This window comes from Poeciliopsis prolifica, unplaced genomic scaffold (genome assembly GCF_027474105.1).
Source record: "Poeciliopsis prolifica strain line A6 unplaced genomic scaffold, Auburn_PproV2 SCAFFOLD047, whole genome shotgun sequence".
Classification (NCBI taxonomy): domain Eukaryota; kingdom Metazoa; phylum Chordata; class Actinopteri; order Cyprinodontiformes; family Poeciliidae; genus Poeciliopsis; species Poeciliopsis prolifica.
Window position 1 is genome coordinate 3644514 of NW_026562422.1, and position 24336 is coordinate 3668849.

Below are 24336 nucleotides of genomic sequence, written 5' to 3' on the forward strand. Positions count from 1 at the left end.
ATGTTTAAATAAATATGCAAAAAAATTAATAAAATTTAAAAAGCTGTTTTATACGCAAACGTAGATGGCAGCTAAACAAAAATGGACATAAAATAAATCAAATTGATGACCTACTAACTTGTTTTGGGGGAGGGAGTCGTAATTTTTGATGGTGACCGTTGCTCCTACACAGACTGTGCTCTTGAACGCATCACATGATGTAGTTCGAAGGAGGATGTTGTTGTTCGCTTCTGCAATAAACATACTATTGCACACATTTGGAGCATATGAAGGTAAACGACAGCCATATTTTATTACTTACTACGGTTAAAAAAAAAGCTGCGCTCTTGTCACGATAATATAATAAGGCACATGGTGGCGAAGTGGTGAAACTGGTGGGGGTCGTAAAACAAGCTGTTTCCAGCTTGCTAGCTTTAGCTCAGAAGGGAACTTTTTTTTATTTACTTACTTCTCTGCTGAGTATTACTCCATTTGCATGTTGGAGGCAGACACAAAATTTATAATTGGGTACACCTGGAGCCGTGGAGTGTATTTTAGAAATTTCCAGGGTCCTTTTCACATTCCTAGAAGCTAAGCTAAATAGCTTTGCTAGCTAGTTCAAACTCTCTGCGACCCTCTACCCAAATCAGTCCATTTCTTTTAGAAACACGGGTGAAAACAGTCAGATAAATGTTTTACTTAAGAACTAATCACATTTAATAAATGAATACATTAAATGTTGTAAGGCCAAAGTAATATAACTGTGCATCTAACTGGTAGTTATCCATCTATCAGTTAGATGGCTAACTACCAGTTAGACGGCTAACTGATTGTTTTTGTGCTGTAGTGATGTTTAGGTTATGCTAATTAAATTGTAATACGCAGTTTAAGTGTTACCTTATTAGAGTCTTGCTTTTGTAGGATATTGCTAAATGCAAAAACGTAGAGAGACAATTTCATTCAATAATGTTTTGTTCTCCTTGAAGCCAAACTAAATGTAGAAACTCTAATCATTTTCTTCTAAGATTCCTTATTATAGCAGGCAGCTGCAGGTGTTGAAACCAAGACTAAATAATTTCAGAATATTTGCTTTTATTTAAAACAGCAAGTGCAAAATTGATCCTGCTACTAAATAAATAAATAAAAACCCATAATATTGCAATTTTAACAGATTAACTTTAACTTTGTCACTCTGTGTTTTATGAAACATGGAAACTTTGATGGTTGTTGTTGCAGTTACTTTTTAAAACATTGGCAAACTATAAGAATAATTGGTGTTTGGCTTTTTTATATGTTTTATTTATTAAAAGTTGTCAACATCTTTATCTATCATTAGGTTTGCTTTGTTTGGAAATGCATTATTTATTTTGTAAAGGTGTCTAATTATGACTTTCAATTATTATAATTATTTGTTTTTAATTGAAAGATGAGATGTGACTAAATAAAATATATCTTCTCAAATTGGCAGATTTTAAATGTTATACTAAACGATCACAGTGGAACTCATTAAAGTTTAGGCTTTTGTTTTGAAAGCTGATGTTTGGCGTCACCTTTTACTCCAGCTGGTTTTAAATCCTCGCCCCTTTGGAAGTGGCAGACGAGTCCAGACGCGACTCTCTTTGGCATCTGGCAACAAAGTTGTTCTATCAGCACCATGCAGTGAAACCGGGGCTGAACTCTGCTTCTATTTGGATTGTGGCGGTGATGATGAGGCACTAAATAGACCGGTGTTGCCTTACCTCACCCATTTGAAGAATTTGAGGTTACAGCTTGCAGAAACACATCAGATGCTGTGGAGCAACTCTGCAAAAGCACGCGGTTCGCAGCTAATATGGTCACTTTGCTTCATATGACATGATATGTTATCAATTAGCAGTGCGCTGATCGATTTATTGGTCCAGATTTCCTTAATTTTGGGAGATCAGCAAATCCACTGGTACGTAAATGTAAAACTGAGTTTATGTGCCTCCACAAAGGTCTGAAAATCAGCCATGGTCCTGTCAGAGAGCAATGGAAACATTTAAAAATGTGACAAAAGGTTAACAGAACTTTTTTTTTTTTTGGTTTGCTTTAATTAGTTTGGCTCTGAGCTTTTTTTTTATATTTAAGTTTGTATTGTTTCACAGGGATTGTTCAGTGCTATAAAATAAAATCGGAACATTGTAAGTGTTTTGTCACCTTTACTAGCGATGCGAGTCTTTCAGTGTTTAGCGATTCGATTCCGATTTTCAGGGTAACGATTCGATTCTGAAACGATTTTTCTGTTCAAACCATGTAGAGATTATGTTTCAGCTATTTTAGTGATGAGAGGAAAAGACTATAAACAAATACAACATTTATTCAAAACAACTCTACAAGCTCTCCACTGTATCAAATTTAATAAATTTTTTAAACAAACGTTTATAAAAACAAAGTTTGCACATGAAATTCTGTAAATTAAACTACCAGTACTTGGTTAGGGTTGTGCCTGTTTCTTATTAAATAAAAATATTAAGAATTATTCATAATTTAGAAAAAAATATGAGTAGACTGAAATAGATTTTTGAGCATTTAAAATTGACTCTGAAGTCCGAGGACAAGAAACTGCGATTCATTAATTTTATTTCTTCACCTCTAACTTATAACACTAAGCAGTGTTGGTCATTTATAAAAATTAAAAAAAAAATCTTCCAGTCAATATCGTCTTTTTAAAGATCTGTGATCGGCCAGAAAGCTGCAATCAGTTCACCTCTTTTATTTGTGCTTCTAAAATTTGAATGGGTTTCTCCTTCTGCACAGTGATGGGCTGAAATCCACCTGCATTCAAGATGACGGGACACAGACAGTGCATCCTGTGTGAAACCGTCTGCGCTTCCAAGCAGGTAATCAGCCCGACATGGGATTTACTCCACGTCCGTGTCAGTGTTCCGACCCTTCCATGACCTTTTATAAGTTATTAAAAGCAGCAAAATGTGAGTGTCTCCTTGTGTACAGATTACGGAAAGCTTATCTTCTGTTAAAAAAAAAAGAAAGAAAAGTCAGACATTTTTATGCACACATTTTGTGTGTGTGTGTGTGTGTTCGCTCAATGCATTCATATAAAAGTCAAGTGAATGCCTTTACTAAAAAATGTTCAATCTTTTGAGAACAACTTGAGATTTCTGAATTAACGGTGTCTCGTTTCACGTGCAGGAGATGGACGAGCACATGAGGAGCATGCTTCACCACCGGGAGCTGGAGAAGCTCAAAGGCCGGTGAGCTCACTTCCTGTCCAAACTGTGATGAGGTTTAAGTTCAGCCTTAAGGAGTTTTGCTGAAATGTGTTTGCACGTCGGTAGTCGCTGGCAGCTGTTTGAGCTGCGGCGTGTATATTTAGACACAATCTGTCCGGAACAACAGGCGTGACCACCAGAAGTCAAGGGCCATCTTGTGACTCCCGCTTAGATGACCAAAAGAATGTGGCTGGCTGCCGAGAGTCAGTGTTGATGTTAAGCATGCAAAGAGTTGTGTGCAGCCTAAAAGGTGGAGCTTTTAGGCTGCTGAGGGGCCAAAACTCACACTTCCACGCTCGGGTCCTTCAAATGCCAGTTCCCGCTGAAGGTTTTCGAGTGTGTCCCAATTCTCCTTGATCCACACTGCGGCCGAATCCGGCGAAGTGTATTAAGCCCAATTCATGGCTGAATGTGACATTTTGAATTAAAAGGCAGTTTTCACCGAGCAAGCCGTGTGCTTTGCGGAAGAATCAGTTTTCAAATGTAAAGTTTTAAAATAATTCTTGTTTCTTCTGTACCTGTGACTGAACCTGCTCTGTATTCAACAAGTCACTGGAAACAGCCAGATATCTCCTGCAATGACTTTGGAATGCAGTCACAGCTACTTTGTACATTTAAAATCGATTGCTTTTAAGTACATTTGTGGTGCAAATGCCAAAAGAGCAACCAGGAGGTGCCATTTTGGATGTCCCCGTTACTTCCATGACCTAACCTGTACAAGGGAAAAAAAATTTCTTTTGCGTTTCCTCACTTACTGCAATATTTGGTGGCCTATTTTGTAGCTGGTTATATATATTTAAAATATAAATATATATAACCAGCTCTCTGAAATTAATTATAGTGATTCAAAGAGCCCTGACACACAATACCATCTACAAATTTAATCGCGCAACAAAAAATGTAATCTTTATGACACTTAAATCCAATTTGCATAATAGTTTGGAACATGGTGTATATTATTGCGACGGAACGCAAAAGAAAAATACAAATTCGTTATGTCCCCTGTGGGTACCATTTCTGAAATTTTTCTTGCAAATATTAACTTTCCAAAGTCAGAAATATCCAAGTCTGTTTTTTTAAAGAAAGCTTCCAAAATGAATCTCAAAATCAAAAACAATTTTGTGAAAATTTTCTCTTTTTTTTTCCATCTACAATGACATTAATATGCTGTTATAGAATAAAGATATACATTAATAGTTCTTGCTAAAATGTGTCAGTGTGTTTGGATAACATTGTCCTGACCTGACACACTTACAATCAAGTTGCTGAAATGTGGCAATCGTGAGCCAAAGCAGAAATATCGTGTCAGAAATGCGTAACTCTATCTCAGTGCTGCACGCCAGCTGCACGAGACGCCTCAAAGTGGCAGCGCCCCGTGACACAGATTTACAGAAGAAATTGAGAATGAGCCAGGAAAGCAACTGGCCCCGTAGCATTACAGGATGGCATCCCTGGGAGAGGTTTAAAAAGGAGTCTGTGAGCAGCTGCACTCGGCTTCGGTTTCACAGGCTCCGCATGGCGATTGGTGGTCGGGATCTCCAGAGCTAACGCATGCCGTCATCCGGGAGGGGCTCTGGGCTCTGGCATTCAGGGCGCAGAGAGAGGTCAAATAGAGACGGCGCCTTCCTCAGAGCACCAGAGCGCAGCGGACACCATCATGAAGACGCACTGAGCTGAGGGCGCCGGCCTCTCTTCCATCCTCGCGTCCCAGCGCTGTGCCGCGTGGCCGGACCCGAACATCTTAGACTGACGCGCTGCCTCGGTCCGGCCCGGCTGCTCCGCCACCTACAGCCTGCTGAGAATACGGGAACACTGAGATCAGGATGATTAAGACTCTACCGATAGACAATTCTAAGTTAGCTACCTCCTGATCTGCGAGAGACGAATCGGATCATTTATATTAAGGATTGTCGAGTAATCTCCTTTCCTGAGTTTATTAAGACTTCAAAGTTAGGGAAAACAGAGCCAGGGTGTGCAGCTGTGGGCTCTTCAGGTGGAAAAAGCAAACTGTAACCAGACCTTATCAGAGCCATGCCTGCGGGAACGATTGAAGCCCCACTGTCGCCTTCCCTCCCCAGCGACTGCGGACACGAGTGCAGAGTGTGTGAGGTGAAGGTGGTGAGCCTGACCGATTACGCCGACCACATCTCCAGCGCCACGCACAAACAAAACGTGGAGGCGGCGGACAAACAGCGGGCCGGAAACGACCACGAGGAATACTTCGACCAGACTCTGGTGGACTTGATCGAAAAGAGAAAAGAACAGATCAGGTGAGCCGACTGTCCAATCTACAGTAACATTAGACTCATTGTTTAAAATGAATGTCAGCAAAAGAGCATTATTTACGGTACAAACCAGATTAGACTGCTTAGTTTTGGTGAAAACACCCTATAAGCATCGATTTGTTTCTCAGGTTTTGCGACATGACTAAGATGTAAACAGAAGTGAGTCAACTAGCTGCAGTTTGTCAACATATACCATGTATAGTCATATTCTGCTGTGCGGTTCCTCCAGGCCTGTTTTAGCCACAGCTTCACACTGAGCCGTGGCCGGAGTCATGTGTCAGGCCTGCAGGCTAAAAAAGAAAAGGCATGACGGCAAATACAGAGTTCAAACAGATCCGGGCTCGAACCTAATGCCTTCTGGACATATTAATACACACCTCATTGTCAGTCTTTTGAGGGTCTGGAATGTGAAAAGAAATTTAATTTTGATGGTGAAAAGCTTCCTTCCCCCAACCTTAAGTTTAGATAGAAGTTGGTTCAGACCTCTGCTCCAGTGCTTTTTATGCACCTTATCTTGATCTCTGAAGAATTTGAGAAATGTCTAACTGGAGCTATGAGGAGAATGAAAAAAGTAGCTGATTTTACTTTTTCATGTTTCCAATGGACTGGTCACCGTTCACAGTTCAAACCTGAAGATTTGTCCATTTCTTCATTTTTCTTTTTTTTAGAAAAGAGAAGGAGGCTGCAGCTGCGAGGCTGGCGAAAGAAGAAGAAGAACGGAAGAGAAAGGAAGAGTTTCAACAGAGGCTAGACCAACTTAAGGAACGTTACCGCCTGGAGCGTATGTGGCAGGCTCCTCCGCAGGGCTTCGGTGGACCCGGTCACCACAGGTCTTGGCACAGGGACAGTTATTATGATGACAACAGAGAGGAGGCGAGACACTGGCATCAAAACCAACAGTGGAGGAGCGCCACGTGGCACGCTCAGGAACCCCCCCGTTTACAGAAATGGGCAACTGTAGAGTTTTCCAATAATAGGATGAATAGCAACAGGACATGGGGCAATGGCGGTCAGCAAAGGCGACTGCCTTGGCTCAGCAATGGAGGGAGCAGTAATGGGCTCTATGGTCACAACAACATCGCCAGGTATGCCCCAACGGCTAGGCCCCACAGTTTCATGGGGTGTAATCCTGTATGTACCAACGCAACAAATCATTTAGGCCAGACTTTTACCTGCTTTGAAGGTAAAGGAAATGTCAGAAATGCTCAGCAGGACGCCAGGTTTCAAAATGGAGAGGCATCACTGGCCGACTCAGACTACCACAGTAAAAACTCTAAAACACTCGGCAGCAATCCAAAGCTAGACAAAAGCTGTCGCTGGTCACCGTACCCCGTTGCGTCCGGGTCACACGTAGAGACCCACCAAAGTACGTCAGAGAAACATCAAATGGCTTCGAAGCCTCAGAAACAGCCCCAATGTGAGCGCGCACCTGTGGACGCAAGTCTGCAAAACGTGGACAAGGACGGGAGGCATCCGATAAAACCCACAACCCAAACCTACCATGTCGGTGACGGAAGCTGTAGCGGCACTAAAGGTAACGGTTCTCAGAGAGATGGCGACCAAAATTTTATGTCTGGTTTTTCTAGTGAGAAGGCAAATAAACCATCACTGCAAGTTGATCAGAAGAGTTCCTCAGTTTCTGGGGCTAAAGGAGAAGCTCAGCGCAGCAAGGCCTCCAGTCAATCAAAGCCAGGTGGCAAGCAAAGTGGGACCAAGGTGCCTGATGGGTACCTCACATCGAGGCAGGAGAAGTGCCTTCTGGAGTCTTTTCGCTCAAAAGGCACCAATCTGCCTGACCAATCAGTCAGGCAGATTGGTTTTGAAAGAAAAGGCTCTTTGGAGAGAACACACCACCTTGGGGAGCAACAGAATCAGGGGGAACCTTTAAAAGAGAGAAGTGCGAGTGAAAGTTCTGGAAAAGCGACATCGCCCGTTGCGTTCAGGCAAGAAAAAGCTCCGTCGGCGTCTGCAGAAGACAGCACGTTTGTCCAGTCCCTTCACGTGAGCACCTCTACCACAGAGGGAGCAGAGTCTGCTTCTACAGCCAAAAGGGACGAGGAGAACAGGAACGGAGCGGAGACCCACAGCCCCCCTGCGGCCCAGGCCGAGGCCATGCGGGTTTCCGAGGCCGGGCAGAGCTCAGAGAGCAACGCCGGCAGAATCGGTGAGGCGCAAGCCGCGTCGGGGTCGGACGCAACCACTTTGTCCAAGCTCGACCTCACCCTTGTCATAAAGCGAGATCTCACCAAGCACATGAACTCCAAAAGCAAAGCAGCCGGTCCCGAGCCGAACCTGAACATCGCCAGGCGCGTGCGAAACCTAAACGAGTCAAAGCGAAGCGACACGGAAAAGGATTCTGGCCTCAAGCCGACCGTGAGGCAACTCATAAACTCGGCGAGCGCACGCCGCTCTGTGAACTGGGAGCAGGTTTATCAGGAGGTCCGAAAGAAGCAGGACAAGGGGAAAGGCATGCCAAGGTGAGCGTCACTTCTCAGAATTGAAGTTTACGGTTATTTTTTTTGTGAATTTAAATTAACATGTTTAAACATTAATTTAAATTAACATGTTTAGCATTATTATTATTATTAAACCTTCAATAGGTTTGGGATTGAGATGGTGCCATGTGAGCAGGAGTCCCAAAGCCAGGAGGAGGACGGTCTACCCCTCATTGAGGGTTTCCAGTGGGAGTCGCTGATGGAAATCACTTCCGAGAGCAAAACTCGCAAACGCTCCTTGTCAGAAAGCAGTCTCGCACCTGCGGCTCCTCATTCGTCGGTGTTCGGATCCTTAAAATCAGTGGAGACGGTGGAGAAGGAGGAGTTGGGGTCTACACTTCCTTCCGCTTCAGAAAAGCAGGAGCGTCAGCCGGAAGTGAAGAACCAGAAGGGCGATCTCCACTGCACAGCGGCGAAGATTCTCCAGCAATTTGATCTGACGCTGGGGGACAGCAGCTCCGGGGCGGAGCAGTACGACGGGACGGGGAAGCGGCGGCGAGCGGCCGGGGTGGGTTTGGGAAGCAGCTGTTCATCCTCAATGTTGCATTTTCCCACCTCCAAACACGACAAGTCTCACTTTTTGCTTCACTTTTTTGTCTCGTTCAGGACTCTACCGGCACAGGACTGTCTTCTCTGGAGCACGACAGCAAACGAAGAAAAGTCAAGTCAAAAAGAGGTTTGTCTCCCGTCTTCGATCATCAAACTTTTGCACACATGAAAGTGTGACTGACACCGAGGTGTGCTCTGTGTTTGGTGCAGAGCGCTTGCATATCGACCAGCTGCTTGCAGTGTCTCTGCGGGAGGAGGAGCTGAGTCAGTCCTTGCAGAATGTGGACGCCAACCTGATCCAGGCCCGTGCGGCGCTGGAGGCGGCCTTCCTGGAGCTGCAGCGACTCATGATGGTTAAACAGCAGGTAATGCCTCGTTACGCACGTAGCATTCAGTTCTTCTGTCGGTATCGTGGTAGTTTTATTATATTTGTTCCAACTATTTAAGTTATTTAGTGTATTAGTGATGCGTAGTGATGAATTTGTACCTCACTAACTTGGCCATGTGTTTTCTTCCCCTTCAGATTACTGTGGAGATGAGCTCACTGAGAAACAAACGGATAGACCTGCTTAAAGGCATGCAAGGTGAAACATATACAATTAAAAATAACGTTATAATCACCCCTTTGAAAATTACCATCATTTGTGCATGTGTAGGACACGATGGAATGAGTTTTCTATTTTGTCTTTTTAGGTACTATTGAGGAGGCGTCTGAGGCCAACCCGAAAGAAAAACACTTGGATTCTTTTGGAGCGGAGCCGCTTGAATCGTCCTCCCACATCAAATGTCCCGTAGTTCCGGCCACCGGGGTTTCCAGTCCAAATCGCGCCACAGAGTGCGCCTCCCCTCCTTCCTCCAGCCAGCCTTTGAAGGTCGTCATCAAGGAGGAGCCCCGGTCTCCGGTCTGCGTCAGCTCCGAACCGGACCCTGATCACAACGTAACCACCTGCGCTCACAGCACCACCCCGGACAACGCAAACCCGCTGGGTAAGACCAGTTAGCGATCAGAGGCTACATGATTATTTTAATGAAATCCAATTGGTTTACATGTGGAACTCTGCAGGTGCTGCCTGCAGCTCGGGATTATTTCCTGACAGAAGCCTTGACCCTCCAGGTAAAGGGAAGTTACCATCACCCATCGAAAAATCTGCAAGGCCCTCAGAGGCTCCAGGGAAAACCTCGGCGAAGCTCCCCGACGGCGCCGACGTCCAGTCAGCGCCGCCCGCGGCGGCGTTTAACCTGCCAGCCTCTCCGTCTGAGCTGAGGAACGGAAAGCGCGTGAGGAAGCTGAAGAAGAGGAAGGTGTTGAACAAGGCTCAGGGAGCGGAGCAGCTCCAGAGCAGCGACACAGAGATGGACGAGGAGGCGTCCCGGCCGCGGTGGCTGCGGCAGCGCAGGAGGCCGAGCGCCGGCTCCCAGGTCAGCACCTCCAGCCTGCCGACGGACGAGGGGAGCAGGAACCCGCTCGGCGCGCCGCGTTTGGCCGTAAAAACCGAGAAGGCGGAGTGGAATTCTCCCGCAGAGAACTTTGAGGTCGGCGCAGTGGATCAGCAGCCGCAGAAGGACGCCTTCGTCCAAACTACGCTCACTCCACCTCTGCTCCACCAGTGTAAATCTGAGCCACGCAGCCTAGCGTGCAACGAGGTTTCCTCCACCAGCGACATGGATTTGTGCAAATCCTCTGAGAGGTGGGTCATTTCTCTTTATCACCAAACTCCGACCAGCTGCTGATCCGCTCAGAATCACTTTGCTCATCTCAAAAAAGTCGCAAAAATATTTATATAATATTCGTTCTGATGTGTATGCAATTTATATTTTCTTCCTTTGGACAAATATTAACTGTAGTTTTTTTTTATTGGATTAGAAAAGTAAAATAAATTAAAGCTGCAAGCAGCCTCGAACGGCCCTCGCAGCCAAGCGCCGCTCCGGCCTATTGCCACCGCGGGGTACGAGCAACCGCCGCCTCACGCCAGCCACACAAAGCTCTCACGCAGTTTTCAGCTCCTCTGCCCGCACCGCAGAAGCTGTTGCTCAGTTTCCATCAACGCTGGCCACGTGCTAAGACAGAAGTTGTTGCGCAGTTTCCGCGCCCGTCCACCAGGCGGTACGCATCTATGCGTTCGGAGTCGCTCCTTGACGATGCAAAAAATGTGGTGCAGATTCATTGGTTTAGCGAGGAAAATAGCTGGCGGATTAATGTAGGACGCGCAGTGGAGTCAAAATATATTTCAATGCTGTTGTTCTCTTTAGAGGTCAACAAAGGTCATACGTATCCAATTTGGCGTCAGTCGGAAGATCCACGTGTAATTTACAGCCGATCATATGCACATGGCGAAGTACTACAGTTCGTCATTTTTCATCATTTTCAGCTGTGTTTCTAAAGCACTATTTCATTGTTGGGAGTAATACTTACTCAGAGTGGTGAATTACTGAAATGGTTTGTAAGAAGTAAGAAAACGCTACATTTACTGCATGATTTAATTCAACAAAAATTATCTGAGACATTTCTATCCTTTTAGAAATTTCATGGCAACGCTCTCACAAAGTTTTCGCGCCCATCCGCCCATGGATCTGTTTATCATCGGTGGAGGAACACTGACACCTACTGGCGAAATACTGATATTGTTCTTCATCCTGTTTATCTGCTGTTTCATTTGTGGAGCAATACTGACCCCAAGTGGCGAATTACTGAAATGGTTTATAAACACCAAAAATAGGATCAAAATCTGAACTTCAATCTAAAATGGCCGACTTCCTCTGGGGTTTAGACCATGGCTCCAAGAGACTTTTTTGTAAGTCCTGACATGGTACACACGTGTACAAAGTTTCGTAATTGTAGGCTAAAGCATGGCTTGGGGCTGATCATTTTAAATTTTCTAGGGGCGCTATAGAGAAATTAGGCCACACCCTACAAATATTGTGATGGATTCCTGTCGGGGAGTGGATGAAGATCCATCCTTGTGAGTTTGGAGCAGCTGCGCCCAAAAATGTGGAATTGAGAGCCAAACGTATGGCGATGGCGTTACAGGACACTTCGCCACGCCGCCACGCCCACCTGCTCCATCGTAGCTGGTCGGGATTAGAATCCTCAACACACCAACATGGCTTCTGTGTCTGGGCACAGTTTCATGTTGATGAGGTCAAAGGGGTCAGATAGCGACCTTTCACAGTAAAACATTACACTTCCTGTTCTCAGGGGGCGTGGCCTAAGTTATGTCATCATTCGACCATACGGTATTGTAGGACACCCGATGATGATCAATCACAGTAACTTTGGTGCCTCTGTGAGTTTGTGTGTAGGAAATATAGCAGTTTATGTTTTTATGGCGAGTAGGTGAACTTTGACCCCTGCTAACCCTCCTTCAGCATTCTCAAAAACTCACCGTTTTGATAACTTTAGATGGGACATGCCTTATGAACAGACTGACCGAGTTTGAAGCCGATCAATCGAAATCCCTAGGAGGAGTTCGATCAAATACGGAGGCTGTAAACGGCAAAAATGGGGTCAAAATCTGAACTTCAATCTAAAATGGCTGACTTCCTGTGGGGATTAGACCATGGCTCCAAGAGACTTTTTTGTAAGTCCTGACAAGGTACACATTTCTACAACGTTTCGTAATTGTAGGTTAAAGCATGGCTTGGGGCTGATCATTTAAAGTTTTCTAGGGGGCGCTATAGAGAAATTAGGCCACGCCCACCAAATATTGTGATGGATTCCTGTCGGGGAGTGGATGAAGATCCATCCTTGTGAGGTTGGAGCAGCTGGAACAGAAACTGTGGAATTGAGAGCAAAACGTATGGCGATGGCGTTACAGGTCACTTCGCCACGCCGCCACGCCCACCTGCTCCATCGAAGCTGGTCGGGGTTGGAATCCTCAACACACCAACATGTCTTCTGTGTCTGGGCACAGTTTCATGTTGATGAGGTCAAAGGGGTCAGATAGTGAAAGTTCACAGTAAAACATTACACTTCCTGTTCTCAGGGGGCGTGGCCAAAGTGATGTCATCATTCGACCATAGGGTATTGTAGGACACCCAATGATGATCAATCATAGAAACTTTGGTGCCTCTGTGAGTTTCTGTGTAGGAGATATAGTTTATTTTTTTACGGCGAGTAGGTGAACTTTGACCCCTGCTAACCCCCCTTCAGCATACTCAAAAACTCACCGTTTTGATAACTTTAGATGGGACATGCCTTATGAACAGACTGACCGAGTTTAAAGCCGATCAATCGAAATCCCTAGGAGGAGTTCGATCAAATACGAAGGCTGTAAACGGCAAAAATGGCCTCAAAATTGGACCTTCAATCCAAAATGGCTGTCTTCCTGTGATACTTGCACTGTGACATTAATTGTAAATTTTGAGCGTCCTGGGGAGCTCTACAAGTGTACCAAATTTCATGTCTCTAGGATAAAGTAAGTGAATAGCAAAGGGTCCTTTGAAAATTTCTAGGTGGCGCTATTGAGCCATTTCTTGTGGGATTTTTGTGATGACCTTAAAAATCAAAATTTTTAAACAGGCTTAAGGCCTCCGCCAAGTTTGGTGAGTTTTCCAATATGATAAGGCCCCCAAAAAGCCCCCCAAAGAGGTGGGAAGAAAATAATAATAATAATTAAAGCTGCAAGCAGCCTCGAACGGCCCTCGCAGCCAAGCGCCGCTCCGGCCTATTGCCACCGCGGGGTACGAGCAACCGCCGCCTCACGCCAGCCACCACAGAAGCTCTCACGCAGTTTTCAGCTCCTCCGCCCGCACCACGGAAGCTGTTGCTCAGATTCCATCAACGCTGGCCACGTGCTAACACAGAAGTTTTGCGCAGTTTCCGCGCCCGTCCAACAGGCGGTACGCACTGATGCGTTCGGATGCGCTCCTTGACGATGCAAAAAATGTGGTGCAGATTCATTGGTTTAGCGAGGAAATATAGCTGGCGGATTAATGTAGGACGCGCAGTGGAGTCAAAATATATTTCAATGCTGTTGTTCTCTTTAGAGGTCAACAAAGGTCATACGTATCCAATTTGGCGTCAGTCGGATGATCCACGTGTCATTTACAGCCGATCATATGCACATGACGAAGTATTACAGTTCGTCATTTTTCATCATTTTCAGCTGTGTTTCTAAAGAACTCTATTTCATTGTTGGAGTAATACTTACTCAGAGTGGCGAATTACTGAAATGGTTTGTAAGAAGTAAGAAAACGCTACATTTACTGCATGATTTAATTCAACAAAAATTATCTGAGACATTTCTATCCTTTTAGAAATTTCATGGCAACGCTCTCACAAAGTTTTCACGCCCATCCGCCTGTGGATCTGTTTATCATCGGTGGAGGAACACTGACACCTACTGGCGAAATACTGATATTGTTCTTCATCCTGTTTATCTGCTGTTTCATTTGTGGAGCAATAGTGACCCCAAGTGGCGAATTACTGAAATGGTTTATAAACGCCAAAAATGGGATCAAAATCTGAACTTCAATCTAAAATGGCCGACTTCCTCTGGGGTTTAGACCATGGCTCCAAGAGACTTTTTTGTAAGTCCTGACAAGGTACACACGTGTACAAAGTTTCGTAATTGTAGGTTAAAGCATGGCTTGGGGCTGATCATTTAAAATTTTCTAGGGGGCGCTATAGAGAAATTAGGCCACACCCTACAAATATTGTGATGGATTCCTGTCGGGGAGTGGATGAAGATCCATCCTTGTGAGTTTGGAGCAGCTGTGCCCAAAAATGTGGAATTGAGAGCCAAACGTATGGCGATGGCGTTACAGGTCACTTCGCCACGCCGCCACGCCCAGCTGCTCCATCGAAGCTGGTCGGGGTTGGAATCCTCAACACACCAACATGTCTTCTGTGTCTGGGCACAGTTTCATGTTGATGAGGTCAAAGGGGTCAGATAGCGACCGTTCAGAGTAAAACATGACACTTCCTTTTCTCAGGGGGCGTGGCCTAAGTGATGTCATCATTCGACCATAGGGTATTGTAGGACACCCGATGATGATCAATCACAGAAACTTTGGTGCCTCTGTGAGTTTCTGTGTAGGAGATATAGCAGTTGATTTTTTATGGGGAGTAGGTGAACTTTGACCCCTGCTAACCCCCCTTCAGCATTCTCAAAAACTCACCGTTTTGATAACTTTAGATGGGACATGCCTTATGAACAGACTGACCGAGTTTGAAGCCGATCAATCGAAATCCCTAGGAGGAGTTCGATCAAATAGGAAGGCTGTAAACGGCAAAAATGGGGTCAAAATCTGAACTTCAATCTAAAATGGCCGTCTTCCTGTGGGGTTTCGACCATGGCTCCAAGAGACTTTTTTGTAAGTCCTGACAAGGTACACATGTGTACAACGTTTCGTAATTGTAGGTTAAAGCATGGCTTGGGGCTGATCATTTAAAGTTTTCTAGGGGGCGCTATAGAGAAATTAGGCCACGCCCCACAAATATTGTGATGGATTCCTGTCGGGGAGGTGATGTCGATCCATCCTTGTGAGTTTGCAGCAGCTGGGCCCGAAAATGTGGAATTGAGAGCCAAACGTATGGCGATGGCGTTAGAGGTCACTTCGCCACGCCGCCACGCCCACCTGCTCCATCGAAGCTGGTCGGGGTTGGAATCCTCAATACACCAACATGTTTTCTGTGTCTGGGCACAGTTTCATGTTGATGAGGTCAAAGGGGTCAGATAGCGACCGTCCACAGTAAAACATTACACTTCCTGTTCTCAGGGGGCGTGGCCTAAGTGATGTCATCACTTGACCATAGGATATTGTAGGAGACCCGATGATGATCAATCACAGAAACTTTGGTGCCTCTGTGAGTTTCTGTGTAGGAGATATAGCAGTTTATTTTTTTATGGCGAGTAGGTGAACTTTGACCCCTGGTTACCCCCCTTCAGCATACTCAAAAACTCACCGTTTTGATAACTTTAGATGGGACATGCCTTATGAACAGACTGACCGAGTTTGAAGCCGATCAATGGAAATCCCTAGGAGGAGTTCGATCAAATACGAAGGCTGTAAACGACAAAATGGGGTGAAAATTTGACCTTCAATCCAAAATGGCTGACTTCCTGTGATACTTGCACTATGACATTAATTGTAAATTTTGAGCATCTTGGGAGCTCTACAAGTGTACCAAATTTCATGTCTCTACGATGAAGTAAGTGAATAGCAAAGGGTCCTTTGAAAATTTCAAGGTGGCGCTATTGAGCCATTTCTTTTGCAATTGTTGCATCGACTTTAAAATACGTAAATTTGAAACAGGCTTAAGGCCTCCGCCAAGTTTGGTGAGTTTTTGAATATGATAAAGCCCCCAAAAAGCCAATTCATTTGGAGGGAGAATCGTAATAATAAGAAACAGTACAGAAACAATAGGCCTTCGCAGCGCTTAGCTGCTCGGGCCTAATTAAAGCTGCAAGCAGCCTCGAACGGCCCTCGCAGCCAAGCGCCGCTCCGGCCTATTGTCCACCGCGGGGTACGAGCAACCGCCGCCTCACGCCAGCCACCACAGAAGCTCTCACGCAGTTTTCAGCTCCTCCGCCCGCACCGCGGAAGCTGTTGCTCAGTTTTCATCAAAGCTGCGCACGTGCTAAGACAGAAGTTGTTGCGCAGTTTCCGCGCCCGTCCACCAGGCGGTACGCATCTATGCGTTCGGCGGCTATCCTTGACGATGCAAAAAAATGTGGTATAGATTCATTGCTTTAGCGAGGAAATATAGCTGGCGGATTAATGTAGGACGCGCAGTGGAGTCAAAATATATTTCAATGCTGTTGTTCTCTTTAGAGGTCAACAAAGGTCATACGTATCCAATTTGGCGTCAGTCGGATGATCCACGTGACATTTACAGCCGATCATATGCACATAGCGAAGTACTACAGTTCGTCATTTTTCATCATTTTCAGCTGTGTTTCTAAAGCACTCTATTTCATTGTTGGAGTAATACTTACTCAGAGTGGCGAATTACTGAAATGGTTTGTAAGAAGTAAGAAAACGCTACATTTACTGCATGATTTAATTCAACAAAAATTATCTGAGACATTTCTATCCTTTTAGAAATGTCATGGCAACACACTCACAAAGTTTTCACGCCCATCCGCCCGTGGATCTGTTTATCATCGGTGGAGGAACACTGACAACCTACTGGCGAAATACTGATATTGTTCTTCATCCTGATTATCTGCTGTTTCATTTGTGGAGCAATACTGACCCCAAGTGGCGAATTACTGAAATGGTTTATAAACGGCAAAAATGGGATCAAAATCTGAACTTCAATCTAAAATGGCCGACTTCCTCTGGGGTTTAGACCATGGCTCCAAGAGACTTTTTTGTAAGTCCTGACATGGTACACATGTGTACAAAGTTTCGTAATTGTAGGTTAAAGCATGGCTTGGGGCTGATCATTTTAAATTTTCTAGGGGGCGCTATAGAGAAATTGGGCCACACCCTACAAATATTGTGATGGATTCCTGTCGGGGAGTGGATGAAGATCCATCCTTGTGAGTTTGGAGCAGCTGCGCCCAAAAATGTGGAATTGAGAGCCAAACGTATGGCGATGGCGTTACAGGACACTTCGCCACGCCGCCACGCCCACCTGCTCCATCGTAGCTGGTCGGGATTAGAATCCTCAACACACCAACATGGCTTCTGTGTCTGGGCACAGTTTCATGTTGATGAGGTCAAAGGGGTCAGATAGCGACCTTTCACAGTAAAACATTACACTTCCTGTTCTCAGGGGGCGTGGCCTAAGTGATGTCATCATTCGACCATAGGGTATTGTAGGACACCCGATGATGATCAATCACAGTAACTTTGGTGCCTCTGTGAGTTTCTGTGTAGGAAATATAGCAGTTTATGTTTTTATGGCGAGTAGGTGAACTTTGACCCCTGCTAACCCTCCTTCAGCATTCTCAAAAACTCACCGTTTTGATAACTTTAGATGGGACATGCCTTATGAACAGACTGACCGAGTTTGAAGCCGATCAATCGAAATCCCTAGGAGGAGTTCGATCAAATACGGAGGCTGTAAACGGCAAAAATGGGGTCAAAATCTGAACTTCAATCTAAAATGGCCGACTTCCTGTGGGGATTAGACCATGGCTCCAAGAGACTTTTTTGTAAGTCCTGACAAGGTACACATGTGTACAACGTTTCGTAATTGTAGGTTAAAGCATGGCTTGGGGCTGATCATTTAAAGTGTTCTAGGGGGCGCTATAGAGAAATTAGGCCACGCCCACCAAATATTGTGATGGATTCCTGTCGGGGAGTGGATGAAGATCCATCCTTGTGAGGTTGGAGCAGCTGGAACAGAAACTGTGGAATTGAGAGCAAAACGTATGGCGATGGCGTTACAGGTCAATTCGCCATGCCGCCACGCCCACCTGCTCCATCGAAGCTGGTCGGGGTTGGAATCCTCAACACACCAACATGTCTTCTGTGTCTGGGCACAGTTTCATGTTGATGAGGTCAAAGGGGTCAGATAGTGAAAGTTCACAGTAAAACATTACACTTCCTGTTCTCAGGGGGCGTGGCCAAAGTGATGTCATCATTCGACCATAGGGTATTGTAGGACACCCAATGATGATCAATCATAGAAACTTTGGTGCCTCTGTGAGTTTCTGTGTAGGAGATATAGCAGTTTATTTTTTTACGGCGAGTAGGTGAACTTTGACCCCTGCTAACCCCCCTTCAGCATACTCAAAAACTCACCGTTTTGATAACTTTAGATGGGACATGCCTTATGAACAGACTGACCGAGTTTAAAGCCGATCAATCGAAATCCCTAGGAGGAGTTCGATCAAATACGAAGGCTGTAAACGGCAAAAATGGCCTCAAAATTGGACCTTCAATCCAAAATGGCTGTCTTCCTGTGATACTTGCACTATGACATTAATTGTAAATTTTGAGCGTCCTGGGGAGCTCTACAAGTGTACCAAATTTCATGTCTCTAGGATAAAGTAAGTGAATAGCAAAGGGTCCTTTGAAAATTTGTAGGTGGCGCTATTGAGCCATTTTTTATGGGATTTTTGCAATGACCTTAAAATACAAAATTTTGAAACTCCCTTTACGTGTCCGCCAAGTTTTGGTGAGTTTTTGAAAATGATAAAGCCCCCAAAAAGGCCCCTCTTTAGGGGGGCAGAATAATAATAATAAGAAACAGTAGGAAAACAATAGGCCTTCGCAGCGCTTAGCTGCTCGGGCCTAATAATAATAATAATAAGAAACAGTACAGAAACAATAGGCCTTCGCAGCGCTTAGCTGCTCAGGCCTAAAAATGTTCAGTAAAATAAATACCTGTAGAAATGACAAGAAATACTTGAAGTTGAAAATAAGTTTTCAAAATGACATTTCAGAAAGTATATGGAATCATAAGTTGGATTTTTTTCCTCTCTGCCTCAGCAGTGAGTCTGATGTGAGAATCTTTTGTCTCCTCAGTGATTTGCTTTTTCCCATCACGATGCCCAGGGCCTCATCAGGTACGTTATCAATACATTTTCAGACATTTATTTATTGGAAATAATTCAGCTAATTCGATCCAAGCCGTGAAGTTACACGTTGCGTCATTTTCAGTTACTGTGTGAGAAATTGAGTTAGATTGCAGCTTTTTACTCATTGATTGTTTTGCTCAAAAGCTCTGAGTCACTTTGTTCTTTCACCAGTTCACAACCCTTTCTGGTCCTGTTTGTTACCAGTTTGTCGCTCACTGTATTGAACCTGCAAAGGAATCAACACCTTAAATAAGTCAAATTTTCTTTGCACTTAAGCGCTTGTATGATTTATGGTTGTTAATACTTATTTTATTCAAATGATCAAACAATTATTGGATTTATTTCAACATAATTTTAAAAAAAATCTTATTACGTCCTGTTGACATTTCATTTGTTCTCCTCAGGAAATATTAAATGAAGGAAAGTTGGTGTAGTGAAACCTCATTTGTCACGTCAGTTTTTGAGCACATCATAGTACAGAAGGCCCATCAATCCAAAATATTAGTATTGCCAATATCACATCCAATATCGGATCAATAATAAAGTAGCAAGAGATGCTGGTTCTGTATCAAATCGACACCAAAAGATGCAGTATAACATTTTCCTCTCCATCTAATTAAACTAATTGAATAATAATGAAAATAAATATATAATTTAATTTTAAATAAAATAAAAAATACCCCCAGTGATACAAACTTATCAACAACCATTAAAAAAGTCAACAACTCAATTTGTTGACATAAAAAGTTTGTCAAGAAGCAACCAAAACGACAAAGGTATAAAAAGCCAGAGAGGTGAAGTGAGATCCCCCAGCCTGGGTCATGCTTGTATTTCCGTTTATTTTTAGACGCGTTCTCCGACCGTGGGGAGGACGAGGTCCCGACCGAAGGAACGTTCTCTGGCCACAAAGAGGCGGTGAACGCCCTCCAGATCCACAACGGGCTGCTGTACACGTGCTCCGGAGACCGGACCGTCCAGGCCTTCGACCTGGTGGTGGGTGACCGCTCACTGATGCGCTTCCCGTCCTCCCCGCCTGCAGCTCCGGGAGTTAAACGGAGTTGTGTTGTTGCAGAGCCATAAATGCGTCGGTGTGTTTGAGGGTCACAGCTCCAAAGTGACCTGCCTGCTGGTGTCCGCGGCTCCATCCCTGCACCAGCGCCTTTACTCCGGTTCCAGTGACCAGACCATCCGCTGCTACAGTCTCCAGGTCAAATCCGTTCTTATCTGACCTTCTGGTTTGGAGCCGCGCTTAGAGGCTGACGCATGTTCAACGTTCTCTACAGACGCGAGAATTCGAGCGACAGTTCGCGTTGTCCGACCGAGTCCTCTGCCTCCACAGCCGGTGGAAGACTTTGTATGCCGGTCTGGCAAACGGTACCGTGGTGACCTTTAACCTAAAGGTAAGGAAGACAGTGTCACGTGTTTTTGACTCTTTGAATCGCTCTATTGGTTCTGATCTGCTCCCATCTAATGCTGATATTTCAGATTTTTTTTTTCCTGGGGAAAAAAAAAAGAAAAGAAAAATTAAAGTCACTAGTTCACAGTTATGTAAGGCTGCAACTAACAACTGTTTTAGTAATCAATTAGTCTCAATTATTCTAACTATTAATTAAAAAATTTGTGCATCTTACAGATTTTTCATTTGACCACTTAAACCATTTTTCTACTAGAAATACATAAAAAAATGCAATTAAACAACTCAGTTCCTTATTAATTAAGAAAATAAATATTATTTTGCCTAAAATGTAATAGCATCAACTTATATTTTTTTCCCATGGTCTTGGTTTAATTATAACCAAATATAAGATCTTTTTATTCGGCCAATGACCTTTCTGATTCTATATACTCAAGAAATGTACGATTAATGAATTATTTACTGGATGAGTATTTCAATAATTGATTAATCACAATTAATCCAATTAACTACAATTAATACACTTATTCACAATTAATCACCATTAACACGATTAATCACAATTAACCGTTCCAGCCCGACAAACACGCGCCAAAGTTTCCCCTCTTAACACTCGATTGCGTTTTCATCCCGCCGAAGTTCGTCTGTGTGTGAGATGGATGGAAAACGGCGTGACGCTTCGCCGCCAGCTCCACTTGACCGGGTTCACGTCTCGCTGCTCATTGTTTTAGACAAACAAGCAGATGGACGCGTTCGAGTGCCACGGGCCGCGCGCCGTGAGCTGTCTGGCCTCGTCGCAGGAGGGGGCCCGGAGGCTCCTGCTGGTCGGCTCCTACGACAACACCATCAGCGTGAGGGCGGCCCACGACGGGCTGCTGCTGCGCACGCTGAAGGGCCACACCAAGGGCGTTCTCTGCATGAAGGTGGGTCCTGGGCTGCGGCGGGGAGAAGCTCATCACAAGAGAGGGGAGGAAAAAAAAAACACCCACACACACAAGTATGCTGCTCAGCTAAACTTTGAACAGCCTCCTCCATCTTGTCTCCCCTTTCAGGTGGTGAATGATCTGGTGATCAGTGGGTCCAGTGATCACTCTGTGTACGCTCACAACATCCACGTGAGTTCATGTCATGGATTCGTTCGTTTCAGATCTGTTTTGGTGGGAAGGACGATCAACTAGTTTAAATATTTGATTTTTATTCACTGTGTAAAAAAAAAGACAGGGCAGCTCGTGCGCTCGTTTAAGGGTCACAGCCATGCTGTTACTGTGGTGACCGTTCTCGGGAAAGTGATGGTCACAGCCTGCCTGGACAAAGTGGTCAGAGTCTACGACCTGCAGGTGAGTACGCCCTAAAAAGCAACGCTGCCTCTGCTTCAAACCGACATGCAGCTGACAGGAAACGCCGATCGTCTCCACAGTCCCAGGAGCAGCTGCAGGTCTACGGCGGATACAGTGACATGGTGCTGTGCATGGCCATCCATAAGAACATGGTGAGAAAACCAAAGTGTCTCATTTTGAGCTTGGATATGTTTGCAGATTTATTCGTGCCACTTGAAATTCTCCAGATTTTGTCTCATGTCTTCTGAGAGCTCAGCGTTTTCTTCAGGGACTTTGAAATGAAAGTGATTTTGTGAAATATCGAGTCCAACCATATCTTGACCTCTGTGTTTGTTTCAGATCTACACAGGATGTTATGACGGCAGCACGAAGGCCGTGAAGCTGAACCTGACGCAGAACCACCGTTGCTGGGTAAAGATACGGCGACATCTTAGTGACAGACGTTCCATTTTCCTCTCTGAGGCTTATTGATCGCCCTGTGAGTATCTGGACGTTCCAGTCGGTCGGTGTGCAGTGAGCGACTGCTGTGTTCACAGTGGCACGGCTGCCCGCTGGTGTTCGGGATGATGAAGCACCTCCAGCAGCACCTGGTCAACAGCCACGCCAGCGGCAACTTCCAGAGCTTTAAGTGCCGCTGGAAAAACTGTGAAGAGTTTTTCAGCGTACGCAGCAACTCCAAGCAGGTAGAGCAACCATCAGCAGGTTTCTGACACTTTTCTTGCTAGAATTGCATCTAAACTGGAGAAAACTGCTGCCTTACTTGTAAGGCTGAAACTAACAATTATTTTAGTCATAAATATTGAAAAGAAATGAAGTATGAATTTTATAGCCCTAAGGGGAATACAGTAGCATTTCTCTAGTGGATTTGAACTGGAGGAAGCAAAAGCTGGGCCACTTGAGGAGTTTTGGCAAGAACATATTTACATACAAAGGTGATTTTATCTTAAATGCATATATAATTTGGCTAAATTATGGTATTTTTTGAGTCCATTCACTCCAGTCACGATTACGAAATTGAATTTGATGAATCGATTCGGTTCTGATTTCTTACTTCAACGTTGATCGATGCCTTGGGATTCGACAAAATCAGCTTTGAGTGACCAATTAATCACACAAAGCTGATTGAGTGATTAATCAGCTTTGATTGCTGAGTCAAAGCTGTAAGCTCATCACGTTTTTCTTCTCGCAGATGGTGACGCTGCACATGCAGAAACACGCCGAGGAAGAGGCCGCAGCGGAGCCGTAATGGGCCGGCGGTGGGAGCGTATTTTCACTACTGGCCCCCCTCTCCCTCTCTTCCCCTCTCACCTTAACCCCTCCCTCATTTAACCTCCCATATTGGGCGGGGTATTTGTTCTCGGGACCTTCTACGCCTCGCCGCGCTCCCTGGGAGCCCGACGAGCGTTTCGTCAAACTCCATCCTTCATGTCCGGCGTTGGAATCCAACCCGGCGTTCTGCCGCAAATAGGAAGGGCGGGTCGTGTTGTTTTTAAAGTACGCTCTCAGAAACACTCCTTCCCGTCCTTTTGTTCGACTGTCACTGACCAAAGCGAGAGAAAGAAACACGCAAAAAAAAAGTTTTTGTATTCTTATTACTGATGAAGAAACTCCAGCGATGCCCAGGTTTGTGGGATCTGTTACACGTTTGTTTTGTTTCTTTTCTTTGGTTTTTGCAGCTTTAACAATAAAATCTAGAATTATCACTGAGATTCACTGTAACGCGGCATGAGCCTGAGATGTTTTAATAAGTGTGCAGTTGTAATGTGTTACATCGAGCGACTTGAACTTATTTTTTTTTTATTTTTTCTTTCTCCATATTAAGTTACCGGAAGCTCAGGTTTACTACAGGACTGAGTGCGTTATTACTGTGTAATCCCCTCGGCTGTATTTAAGAGTGCAGTTGGAGTTGATCAAGGAGTTTTTGTTTGCTTACAGTGACTTTTTTTGTCATTATTAACATTTGTTCCTCGCCCAGATGTCCAACGATCGTCTGACTTGAGAACCGAGACACGTGATCTGCGCGGAGTTACTCCTCGTTTTTTTTTTCTTTTGAAGGAATGTGTTGAATCACACAGTTGCGTGAACCTTGTTTGTCAAGCGTGAAGTGAGGTTGTGTTTTATTTCTATTATTATTGTTTTGGTTTTGAATCGGAGCATTGAGCAGAAGGCACAGGAGCTTTATTTTCCACACCGGTGGTGGTTTGCTCGCGGAGTGTGGATCTGAAGGGTGCTAAGAAGAGGTGTCGGCCGGAAGAACCATGAAGGAAGAATAAAGTTTCATCTCGCATGCCAATAGCCAAGTAACTGATAGCGCAAGTCGGCATTTTTAAAGGCAGTTTCCACCCATTTTTACCAGCGCGATGTTCTGTTTCTGCAAGTGTTCAGTTCACCTCCTACCTGGCATTCCTGAGTTTCTTCAAGTTTTTTTCATTTGTTATCAAAGTTCTGAAGAACTTTTTTCTTTTTTTCAAAGAAGTGCAATCTAAGACGTCAATAATAATAAAAAAAAAATGTGTGCAACATAAAAGACAAAATGTCGTCTTTTAAC

At 44.6% G+C, this 24336-nt stretch overlaps 1 protein-coding gene across 1 annotated transcript; it reads left to right on the plus strand.

The window, feature by feature from the left end:
* The first annotated feature begins 186 nt into the window (after window positions 1-186).
* On the plus strand, window positions 187-24303 carry znf106a (zinc finger protein 106a). The gene is made up of 22 exons (XM_055057022.1): window positions 187-272; window positions 2758-2840; window positions 3151-3212; window positions 5309-5500; window positions 6184-7992; window positions 8116-8518; window positions 8617-8686; window positions 8770-8924; window positions 9083-9143; window positions 9253-9546; window positions 9623-10247; window positions 18985-19025; window positions 19885-20030; window positions 20110-20244; window positions 20321-20437; window positions 21183-21374; window positions 21504-21566; window positions 21669-21788; window positions 21869-21940; window positions 22128-22199; window positions 22325-22471; window positions 22978-24303. Exons 2-22 carry the CDS (start codon window positions 2787-2789, stop codon window positions 23032-23034), a joined length of 4887 nt encoding a protein of 1628 aa, XP_054912997.1. The 5' UTR covers window positions 187-272; window positions 2758-2786; the 3' UTR covers window positions 23035-24303.
* The last annotated feature ends 33 nt before the right edge of the window (window positions 24304-24336 follow it).

Coding starts and splice junctions, on each gene's coding strand:
- znf106a (XM_055057022.1), top strand. CDS start 2,787: ATGACGGGACACAGACAGTGCATCCTGTGTGAAACCGTCTGCGCTTCC. Junction 10,248..18,984: donor TTGTGCAAATCCTCTGAGAG/GTGGGTCATTTC, acceptor TTGTCTCCTCAG/TGATTTGCTTTTTCCCATCA. Junction 20,245..20,320: donor TCCGCTGCTACAGTCTCCAG/GTCAAATCCGTT, acceptor CGTTCTCTACAG/ACGCGAGAATTCGAGCGACA.